The following is an 11,652-nucleotide window of genomic DNA, read 5'->3' on the forward strand; positions in this document are numbered from 1 at the left end:
ACAGAAAGCAGGGCAAAGAGTCAACCCCAGCAGCCTGGAGATCTGCAGCTGCCCTGCCTCCCTGCTGGGGCCGGCCCCCACCCTCCTCGAGCCAGCACATCAGCCAGTGGGCCTCCTGTCCAGCACCTGACAGTGGCCAGTGCTCCCCCTCCACAGGGCCCCAGGGTCCTCATCTGTAAGATGGTGCCACCAGCTTCCCAATGAGTGTCCCACAGACATTCCAGGCATGTATGGGGCTAGGAAAGGGGTCCTGGGGCCACCGACACCACCCCAGCTGCCTCCCTCCTGCTTCCTCCAGACATTCTGCCCTGGGTAAAGCCTTGGGGCCCGAAGCTTTGACCAGCTGGATGAGATCTGTGCCCAGATGGAGTGGCCCAGGCAGGGGCTGCGCACACTGGAGGGTGGGTGGGTGTGGCCCTGCCAGTAGGGGCTCCCTGTTGAGGGAGGGGGCTGCTGGTGGGTGTGCGTGCAGAGGTCAGCTGAGCCCCACCAATGCGGGGCGTCCTCTGGGAGTGGCTATTTTTAGATCCTAGGCTTTCATGTGGCCGAATGATGTGGAGTTTACAAAGCATCGGTAATGCGTTTCAGATGGCGGCCCAGCAGAGCGGGAGGCTAGGCCTCTACCACGAAAGCCAGGTCAGAGTTAGTCAGAATGCCCTCAGCCTGGCCTCCCAGCACCTGTCCCTCCTGCCCCCTCCCATCTTCCTTGCCTGATGATGGGGAGGATGGCCTGGAGCAGTCCTGGCAAGGCCCAGCAAGCGCCCCAAGGCCCACCTGAGTAGCAGGTGCCTCTAGCCCACACTTACCTGAACCTCAGAAATCCTTCCTGGCCAGGGATCCCCACTCCCAATTTAGAGAAGGAAATGGAGACCTAGAGAGGTTAACAGATTTGCTCGAGATCACACAGCCAGGAGAGAAGGTGGCCCTGTCCTCTGGCTTCCTTCCCCATCACAGCTCCCTGCCCTCATGGGCAAACTGGGCTTTCTGGGAGGGGGAGACATGCCACCCTGGCTAGGCCAGCCCACACATGGTGGGGAGGGGCAGCCCTAACTGCCAATCCCCAAAGCCCACTGTTCCTGGGGTGGGCCATGTCCTGCCTATCCGTGCCTTAGCCACACATTCGTCAATTGGAAGCAGACAGTGTGGGGCCCCAACAACTTTCCTGTCCTGGAGAGAGAAACAATTGGTCGTTTTCATGGGAGGGGTAGGGGAAGCTTATTTGGCAGAATGTCTGCTTCCTCTGACCTCCAGGGAGCTCTGGCTGCAGAGTCGGCTGTGCCCGAAAGCTCGGTCACCGGTCTTCCTCTGGGCTCCAAAGCCACGTCTGCTGGCAAAGCCCAGGCAGTCAGTCTCCATGGGACAAGCTACATGGGCAGCCCCCACCCCACGGGAGAGGGCAAGACTCACGCCCATCCTGGCCCTAGCCCAGGCCACAGCCCCTATCCAGCAGGGACCATCCCTCCCCACACGACGGGACCGCACCAAGGGGAGCCCACGGTTCTAGCAGGATCAGAACAGGCCAAACCCTATGACCAGGACAGACCCACCCAGGACCCACCTGAGAGACTGTGCATGCTAAGGCCACATCTTTTTAAGGGAGGGCGGTGGTGCCCAGGACCAAAACCCAAGCATCATGGATCTGTAAGTGGAGGCACCCAACTGCCTGAGGGAAGAAGCTACCAATGTCCTGGGTTCTCAGAGACCTTCCCCAGACTTGAGTCCTGCTAAAGACAATGCTGAGAAAAGGTGCTCTCTATGCCCTGGCTAAATTACCAACGGGCTGAGGGACCTGACCTCTGGGGTTCAGTTCCTCTCAGTCACCAGGAGGACAAGACCCTGGACTCATGACCCGAGAGAGAGACTGACAGTCAAATGAAATAACATGAAAATGCAAACGTCCACCTCCGAAGCTCTGTTGCCCTGCACGTGCCAGCACACCGGGTCTCCCCTGCCCAAAGCCCACCCCTTTCCTTGGCCCTGCTCGCACTCCTCCTACCAGCTTGGGGCCTCGCAGCGTCCACCCTGCCCCAGCTGCTGGCCCTGTCTGCCTCTCCCTCCATAGCCAACTCAAACCATCTGCGACGGTCACCACTTGGCCCTTCGTGATGCCAACACACCGCGTGTGCCCGCCAGCCACTCCCAGGCTCTGGGACCAGTGCTGCCTGCATATCAAGTTCGCATGCTGGGCCCTCCCTGCTGGCTCTTCTCCAGCCTCACCTCGTGCTCCTCACCGACCCTGGGCTTCGGGCTGCCCTTCCAATGACCAACAACATACTCATTTCTGTTCTTCTCTGCTCAAACTGCCCCGCCCCCAGAGCGTTCTCCCACGTCACCTGTGCAGGGTTCCAGCTGGCCCTCTCAGGAAGCTCTTCTGGCAGCCCCCCCGCAGCCGGCCTCTCCTTCCTCGCTGCCCTTCATCCAACTTGGGCAGAACCTCGAAGTTAACTGTGAGCCCCCAGGAGAGTCTCTTTGCCTCAAGAGGACTGAGCTCCGGAGGGTAGAGGCTACCGCCCCTCTGTGCTGAGCCAAGGCCAAGCATGCAGGGGCTCGGAAATGCCAACAGGGGCCTGGAACCAGGGTTCCAGATACAGCAGTCACTCTGTCACGGGGCAGGCTGGACAGCTGCGCTCCATGGCGCCGTAGGGGAGCCGGCTGCTGAGCGGAGAAGAGCAGGTGTGGGGGCTGTGTCCCAGCTCAGCTTCAGGAGCCCCCCTCCAACCTGGCACAGCACCCTTTGCAGGAGCTCTTCACGCCGGTGTTAGCAACCCACTCCCCAGTGCTTGCACTCACAGCATCGGCTGCGTACCAGGGACCCCACACACGCTGCCTCCTTCCATGCCCCAGGAACCCTCCTTCTCCTTGTTTCTTGATGAGGAAACTCAGGCTTCCAGCGGTTAAAGAACTCACGCAGGGCCTCTCAGCCAAGGAGTGGCAGATACAGTATTTGAGGGTGGGTCTTCCAGACAATGCCCTCCCTTTCCGTGCCTCTAAGGGGCCTTGGATAGGTCCCTTCCCTGACCTGGCCTTCCTGTCCCCACCGGTGGAGGAGGGTGGTTACCCAAAGATCTGTACACTGTACTGTTGGGGAAGGGGGGCCCTGAGACCTGATAAAACACCTGTTTCCTCCACCCGAGTCTTGTTTGTACACGCGGCAGGAAGCAGGCAGTCACAAGGCGTGAGGGAGCGTGACTGTATGGCTTCAGGACCACAGGCCCCCGAGGAGCTCATAGGGAGGCCGCGACACCCCCGCCCCTCCCTACGGCGGGACCCACCCTCATCCAGCCTGACCTCAGCAGTCATTTGAATTGAAACCAGGATCCCCCGGAGCCCATGCTCACAGCTCAGCTAAACCCCCTTTGCTGCAGGGGCACGGGGTGGGCTGTGGTCTCAGGAGACCCAGGAGGCCATGGGCTGCTAGCAGCCTCGGGGAGGTCACCACCAAGCCCACCCCTCTTCAACTCCACTCACACCTGAGTCTCGGAGCACCTGGGGAGGTGGGCAGAGCTATGGAAGCCGGCTCGGTGAAACCCTAGTATGACTGGGTGAAGACTACCCGGGCCTTGGTGACCAACCCAGGGCTCTGTCAGCCCCTCCAGCCCACTGAGCTAGAGGAGCGGGCAAGGACCCTGTAACTACAGCCCCTGCGGACGGGGTGCGGTGGCGGCCTGGAGGAGGCCTTTGTAGTGCTCTCCTGGCCCTGAAAGGCAGCAAGATGGGACCCTGAAAATCAAGTCGCACCTTGGGGGCTGCAGATTTTCCAAATACCACAGCCAATACCACACAGCCTTCCAAGTCAGGAAGGAAGGCAAGTCAAAATAACTTTTAAGTCCCATTTCCCACCATGACCCTATTAAATGAACAACAGAAAAGAAACTCCATGTTGGGAGTTTGCATGCTTCGACACTGCAAGGAACCCCATAGCAAACTGGGGCCAGAGGGAAGCAAAAGGCTGTAATTCTTCCTACCATTTTATTTTTAACATTTTATTTTTTTTTATGTAATCCCTACCCCCAGTTTGGGGCTCAAATGCATGATCCCAAGATCAAGAGTCACAGGCTCTACCCATTGAGCCAGCCAGGCATGCCTGATTCTTCCTGCCTTTTGACCCCATAATTCTTACACGTATTGCTCCAAGAAAATAATCAAAAAGGAAACTAAAGAGTGATTTGGGGGCACCTGGGTGGCTCAGTCGTTAAGCGTCTGCCTTCGGCTCAGGTCATTGATTCTAGGGTCCTTGGATCGAGCCCCCGCATCGGGCTCCCTGCTCGGCGGGAAGCCTGCTTCTCCCTCTCCCACTCCCCCTGCTTGTGTTCCCTCTCTCGCTGTCTCTCTCTCTCTGTCAAATAAATAAATAAAATCTTAAAAAAAAAAAAAAAGTGTGATTCGTACACAGCATCATTCCCACTGGTAAAGAAGGCAAGCTGTGAGCAAACTAGAACCTGCCTGAGGGATAACAAATAAAAATGCTGTATGTGGGCACCATCTGCGGGAGCAAACATGCACCACCACACCAGGGGAAGAACTGGGGCAAGATAGGACGGGGTGCACACATGCATGACCACGTGAGCAAAGGTCTGAAAATGGTTTGGCAGCTGGTGGCCAAATGGGTCTTTTCCTTACAAAAGAGCTTCAGCCCCGAACATCTTCCACAAAGGGCTTCTACGTGGCTGGGGAAGGGGGTCTTCTTTCAGATGAATCTTTGAAGATGAATCTTTGAGCATTGTAGGAGAGGATCTCAGGATAGAGAGAGTAGTGGGGCTTCCATCCTGGCTCCAAGAACTGTACTTCCCCTCCCAAGAATCCCTAGGTGAGGTACTGTAGCAAGAAAGGGGCCTGTACACAAAGTGCCTGGGGGGGACTCAGTCATTTGACTGTCTGACTCCTGATTTCGGCTCAGGTTGGGATCTCGGGTCTTGGGATCAGGCCCCATATAGGGCTCCCCGCTCAGCAGGGAGTCTGCTTGAGATTCTTTCCCTCTCCTTCTGCCCCTCCCCGCTCGCTTACTTGTAAGCGCGCTCTCTCTCTCTCTTAGAATAAATAAAGCTTTAAAAAAAAGGGGGAGGGCCTGTATACCTGTGTCCCTGTCCCGGAGCTTAGCCCCCAGGGTTTAGACCCCCAGACCCCTGTGGCCCAAAGTAGAGATACAACCTTCCAGATGGGAGTCTATATGGGGCCTACCACTGAGCCACCACTAGTCCCAGATGAGCCAGGAGAGCAAGGGAGAAGGGATCAATTATGGCCAAACCCCAACGTCCCGAGCCCAGGACACACTGGCACCTTTCTGGGCACCTCCCTGGCACTGCTGCCTCCAGTCCACACTCCAACTCTGGGAGGAGGGCTCACCACTCCGATTGTGCAAATGAGGACACTAAGGTAGAGAGATACTTTTGACAGTTGGGCTGCCTTTGGTCTCAGTACAGCGAGTGCATCGTAAAGCAGGGCCACCCACTGCGGCCTGGAGAACCAAGGTGGGTGAGGCAGCAGAGGCCTGGGGGAATGACAGAGGGTCCCACTTGGATGTTCACAGGAGGTGTCTCTGGGGAAGTGATATTTGAATTCAGCCCTGAATGACGAATGAGAAGGTGGCAGCTCTGGGAGAGCCGGGGAAGAGAATTCCAAACTGAGGGAACAAGTGCAAAGGTCCTGAGGTGGAGAAAAATAGGATGGGTGTAAAACAGATGGAGACACTGCAGTAGCTGCTATTTAGGAAGAGAGGAAGAGTACGGCACAGACAAGGAGGGGCTGTCAGCAGGGCCGGCCACCCAGGCACTACGGCTGTGGTGAGTGGTTTGGACCTTACTCCAAGAGCAATGGGAAGCCACTGCGGGGTTTCATCTGATTGATGCTGGGCTGGTGTGTGGAGCCTAGATTGGGGGTTAGGGCAGGGGTTCAGAGGGGGGCCAAGGCTGAGGCACAGAGAGCCTGGAGGTGGCCGTTACTGTCTTCTGGGTGAGGGATGGTGGTGGCCTGGGCTTTAGGTGGAGACTGAAGTAGAGAAGTGGGAGATCTGGCATGTTTGGAGAGGAGCCCAGGTACTCTTTGTGCTCATCAGCTGGCCGACTCTGCATCTTCAGGAAGCTGCTCGGCAGACCCTCCTCCACAGCCCACAGCCCACGTGGGGGCCAGCTCCACCCAGGACGCCCCAGCAGGGCCTTCTGTGACAGCACTCCTCCTACCAGGGCCTGGTTCCAGTCTGTTCATCTGTCTCCTCCACTCAGCGAGGCACTCCCAGAAGCAGAGGCTGGTTGTGATCTGTCTGGTGCCCAGCCTGGTGCCAGACCCCTCCTAACAAGGTTCACTCCAACCAGGGCTGGTCATCAACCCTCACTAACCGTCCCCAGCAAGACCCGGCCACTCCCTCTCTCTGAGGCTATGGAGGGCTGGGTGGGTGCATCTCTGCAGAGCTTCCCTGGACATGGTGGCCGTGTGTCAGCAGCACTTCCTTCCTCTGCTCAAGTCTTGCTCATACCTGCACCTCCTGCTCCCCACAGGGCTCGTTAGCACAGCCCTCATCTGACCTCAGACCTTGGAACCCGGGAATGTGAGCTCAATGGCCTCCAAGCAAGGGTCCACTGCCTCAACTGGGCTCCCCCACACTGGAACTGATGCCCAAGCCCCTAGCTTGGGGCAGGCACATACACCGGGACGGCTGTGGAGATCAGGCCTGGGGAACAGTCCCAAGTCCCTGCAAGAGCCAAAAGGCTCAGCCTTTTTATTTTTTTTCAATTGAGATGTAATTCACACATCATAAAATTCACTGTTTCAAAGTATACCGTTCAGCGGCTTTAGTATATTCACAAGGTTGTGTACCCATCACCACTGTCCAATTTCAGAACACATTCATCACCCCAAAAAGAAACCCCATACCCATTAGCAATCACTCCCCATTCTCGTCTTCCCTCAGCCCCTGGCAACCACGCACCTATGTTCCATCTCTATAGATTTGCTTGTTCTGGGCATTTCATCTAAATGGCTAAAGGCTCAGCAGCCTTCCAGGCCATAGACTCCGAGTGGAGCCCACAAAAGGGGCCACAAGAGCAACCGGGCCTCATCTCCTTTCTGAGATTTGTGTCAGGCTGGCAGTCTCACCCATCCAAGAGTCTGAGTTTCCCTATGGAGTGATGCCTTACTCATCCCAGAATTTCCTCAAAGTCAGGCCCAGGACGAGCTCACTGGTCCTTCCATCCCCACCCCCACCCCCAATCTCAGAGCAGAACAGAGCAAACAAAACAGAAACAAGGAGGGGCTACTGGTCGAAGCCAGGAACAGTCTACAAGCCTATATCAGATGCCTCACAAACATCAGCCATGAAATAAACTTTGACCTAATTCTCCCTTCCCAAAACAGAGTTCACAAGAAGGCACGTACCAAAAAGAAGCACCCTTTTAGGGAAAAAAATTTCCCTCTGCCCCCTGGCAGCTGGGTGTGAGGTAGTCATTTGGTCCATCGCCCCTGGCAAGGTTTGAGTCTGCCCGCTTTGAGGCATCCAACATGGTAGCCACATGGGCATGCCACCCACACGTGGGTAGAGGACACCCTGGCATGGGCTTTCCCCACTGTCTGGGGAGGTTAAGCGACTGGCCTTAAAAACTTGTCAGCACAACTGCTGACCGCCTGGATTCTCTGAGAAAGGGCAAAGGGGGTCGGGGGGCCTAGATCTAAGGCCCATGGGCAGGGGCTGGGCAGCCTGACATCTGTGCCCTGAAGAGGGGCTCAGGAAAGCAGAGCTGGGAAGAAACCTCCAAAGGCAGTTTTTCCTCAGGGCCCTACAATGGACTCCTGACCCACTGTAAGAGTATCTTTTCTGATACATATGCTCCCAAAACATGGAGTCAATCAAATTTGCTTTTTAAAACCAACCATATTTTATTTTATTTTTTTTTTTTTTTTTTTTTTTTAAAGATTTATTTATTTGACAGAGAGAGCGAGAGAGGGAACACAAGCAGGAGGAGTGGGAGAGGGAGAAGCAGGCTTCCTGCTGAGCAGAGAGCCCGATGCAGGGCTCGATCCCAGGACCCTGGGACCATGACCTGAGCCGAAGGCAGACGCTTAACCGACTGAGCCACCCAGGCGCCCCATAAAACCAACCATATTTTAAACGTTCACACAACTTTTTGGGTAACACAAGCAACTACTCCGATTTGCTATTTATTTTGAACTATCAGGTTTGCTTAAAAGAGGCTCCCCTATATTCATGGACATTTTCCTCTCCCGGTGTCACCCCAACTTAGGCCCTTGCCTCTGTCCTTGTCCCCAGCCCCACGGAACAGCTGGTTCCAGCACACAGAACATGAGCTCCAGAGCCTGTCTTCTTCCTCCCATGTTCCCAGACAGGCAGTGGGAAGCTGCAGCTGGGTGGGGAGTAGGGCAGGGGATTTACGTCTACAGGAGAGAGGATGATATACAGAAAAGCCTCTGCTATAGCTTAAGAAAGATGCCCAAGTTGAAAAAACAAATGACGCAGGCCAGGAGAATAATGGTGTGCCTGCCCGCAGCCCCCACCCCCGATCCTGACTGCTGGAGTTGGCTGTCGGTCGCCTACACTCTGACCAGTGTGAGCTTAAGGACACCAAATGGTCCCATCACCACACCCTGAAAGAGAACGAGGCCCTCCCACTCTGGGCACTCTCCCACTGGCCCAGGCCATGAAAGGAACGCAGAAATCCCGCCTCTTCCCTACACCACTGTGGAATCACAAGAGGCTGGAGGGGAGCCTGCCTTCCTAGGACTGTTCTCGGGCCTAGGCCTTTTGTCTCCTGAAGGCTGTCACAGTGACCCCAGCGCCCTATACAAGCAACTCACCTGCCGGCAGTTTGGCAGCGCTGCATTATGTCAAGTTGGCCCAAAATCTAAGGGTTACACGTTGTAAGGGACCCAAAAGCATCTACGGTAAGCATCTACTTGTGCAGGGCGGAGGTCTCTGGGGAGAGCTGCTGCATCAGGTGGCAAGGTCAGAGGGCAAGCCCCCTGCCCCATAGACTTGAAAGAAGCAAGCACCTCATAGACGGAGCCACCCTAGAGCAGAAAGACCACTCACCCAACATGCTCCTTCTGCCTATGAGGAAATGGGGAGTCCAAGCAGCAAGGAGCTCATTTCTACAGTCAACAGTTTACCAAGTTTTCCATTCTGGGGTTTCTAGAGAGAAGCCTCAATCTGCCTTCTCACCTCCCACCAGCTTCAGCATGAAAACAGCTTTCAGAACCAACCCTCCTCCCTCCTGATCTGAAACAGCCTGGCAGTCACCCTCCTCCCTCGGAGTGACCCTCCAACTAGCCATGTGACCCGCCTACCTGCTGGCCCCTCCTGCACTGGACCTCCATTTGCAGCCACCAGAGTTCCCCAAACACTTCGTGTACTCTAGGAGCTCTCATCTCACCCTTGATTTAGGCCAGCTGAGGACAGTGTGAAACACTAATCTCAATTTTTTTTTAAGTGCAGCTGTACTGCTCCAATGCACCCAGAATAGGCTCTTCACCCTTTAGATCATCCGTACCAATGAGGCAGAAAAGCATGGTTTGTAATGATCATGGAATCTTTTCGAAGCACCTAAACGTATTTAATTAGCAAAATCATTAAAGGGGCCCCTTAGCCACACCACTGATTTGAAACCACCTCCCAGAGCTTATGAGAACAAACCAGTCTCATAAAAACCTACTTTCTACACATAGCGTTCAGGGTCTTTCTCTGGCAAGGGGGCATTCATGCCAATAAGGACAGAGTGAGTAGAGCATGTTTCTCCTGCACAGCCAGGAGCTCTGAAACACACTACCCTTTCCGCGCATTCTTCCAAACACCCAGGCTTGGGGTCTTAGGCTTGGGGAGAAGGCTAACTGCAAAACTCACAGCTAAGACCACACTACCAATACCACCCGCAGGAGGGGAGGGGATGGTGTCAGCTCAAAAATTCTGGGAAAAGACTCTACCCTGGCATTACCTAGCACCAGGACAGGGCCTGCACCTGCTTGTGAGCAAGCTAGGAAGACAAAAGCCAACAGCTGGAGGGAAGGGGGGTGCCTAGGGCAGTCTCTCTCCTTCCTTCGGCAAAGTTCTCCCGGTTCAGATCACACTGGGTGTGTGAGGGAAAAGGCACCAGAACACAGAGTTCTCACCTATCTATCTTGTTCTAGGCAAAAGTCACTTGTTGCCCATGCCTCACATACCTGGTCAAGGAGGTAGCAGGCACAAGGCCTGCCGGGGCCACTTACCAGCGGGGGCTGCGGCTGGGGGTGCTGCCCGGCTCCCGAGGGGGGCGGGTAGTGCATGAGCAGATTGAAGGCGGAGTAGACCGTGTCTTTGTACATGCCGCTGGCGCACTCCGGGGCCTTCAGGCCTGGAAAAACCACAGCTGGGTCAGATGCGCCCGACCGGGTGGCTCGGGCTGGAGGCAGTCTGCTCTCCAGAGAAAGAACTGCCGAGGGGTCCGGCTCACGTGTGTGACCGGAGAAGGCACGGGCTGGGGGTGCCTCAGTTCGGATGAAGGACCCCGAGTCCAGGCCTCCCCTCGGCGGCCCCTACTCGACCCCCGGCCCGCCCTCCGGGCCAAGGAACCTGGGCCAACGCTTTCTCCTCAAGACTGGGGATTAGGCAGTCACCTGGGCAGGAGGGGAGGCGGAGATGGCGGGGGTCTGTTTACTCCTATAAAGGTCAGGGCACCGGAAGTGACTCGAGCCCGGCGGCGCCCTGGAAACCCGCCCCCCACTCCCCCCGCCCCGGCTTTGCCGCCTCCTTTAGCTGCCGTGGGGGGAGGCCCCCCCAACCCCGTCCTCGGTGGCCCCCCCGTCCCACCCGGGCCCTTAGCGGGTGGAGGGGAGGCGGGCCGAAACTCACCGTCCTCCAGAGACTCTGGAAGTTTGTCGGGGAAAAGTCTCTGCGAAGTGTGCTCCCTTCCGAGCGCCTGCGGGGAGATCCAGAGGGGCCGTGAGGGGCGCCGGGCTCGCGGCCCGGGGCAGGAGGGGTCTGAGGGATGGGTACCCCAGGGGCCCGGGAGGGCGGGGCGGGGCCGGCCGGGCACGGGGGGCGGCGGGCGCGGGAGAGGCGCGGGGCGCGGGCCGGCGCTCACCTCAGCCCCGACCTCCGCCTCGCCGCGGGCCCCGCCGCCGGCCCCTGGGACCTCCGCGCCTCCCGCCGCGCCCTCGGACTCATTGACCAGCGACGACTTGAGCTCGGCCAGGTCGCGCTCGGGGCCCGCGGCGCTGTCGCGGCTCTTGTCGTCCTGCTCCTCGCCCTCGTCCTGGAAGGCCAGCAGCTCGTCGGGCGCGCAGAGGTCGTCGCCCCCGCCCGCGCCGCCCCCGCCGGAGTCCAGCTGCGGCATGGTGCGCTCCGCCCGCCGGGGCGCGGGGCGCGAGAGTGCGGGGCGCGGAACCGGCCCAGCAGGCGGCGAGCCCGGAGTCCGGACCTCCGAGCCCGAAGCGCGGCGGGCGGAGCGCGGGCTGACTCCGCCTGGGCGGGCTGCGGGCGCGGGGCGCGGGCGCCAGGCTGAGCGGCTCCGGGAGCTGGCGGGTCCGAACATCAAAGGCGCCGCCGGCCGAGTGCGGGGGGCGGGGCGGGGACGCCGGGGGCGGGCCCTGTTGGTGGGCGGGGCCAAGCTGCCCCGCCCCGCGCCTCCTCTCCCCGAGAGGCTGCGACGCGAGCGGCGCGCACAATCTTAAAGG

General features: G+C 57.9%; 1 protein-coding gene across 4 annotated transcripts in view; it reads right to left on the reverse strand.

Annotated features, from left to right (window-relative positions):
• TCF7 (transcription factor 7) overlaps positions 1 to 11,313 on the reverse strand; it is a 31,198-nt gene extending 19,885 nt beyond the window's left edge. For all 4 annotated transcript variants that reach the window (XM_032425281.1, XM_032425280.1, XM_032425282.1 and 1 more), the window contains exons 1-3: positions 11,061 to 11,313; positions 10,829 to 10,895; positions 10,207 to 10,331 (exon numbers count right to left, since the gene is read on the reverse strand). In XM_032425281.1, the coding sequence (XP_032281172.1) occupies positions 10,207 to 10,331; positions 10,829 to 10,895; positions 11,061 to 11,312 (444 nt within the window). In that variant the 5' untranslated portion in view covers position 11,313. The remainder of the gene's footprint in view (positions 1 to 10,206; positions 10,332 to 10,828; positions 10,896 to 11,060) is intronic.
• Positions 11,314 to 11,652: the final 339 nt, after the last annotated feature.

This window comes from Phoca vitulina, unplaced genomic scaffold (genome assembly GCF_004348235.1).
Source record: "Phoca vitulina isolate PV1807 unplaced genomic scaffold, GSC_HSeal_1.0 scaffold32, whole genome shotgun sequence".
Classification (NCBI taxonomy): domain Eukaryota; kingdom Metazoa; phylum Chordata; class Mammalia; order Carnivora; family Phocidae; genus Phoca; species Phoca vitulina.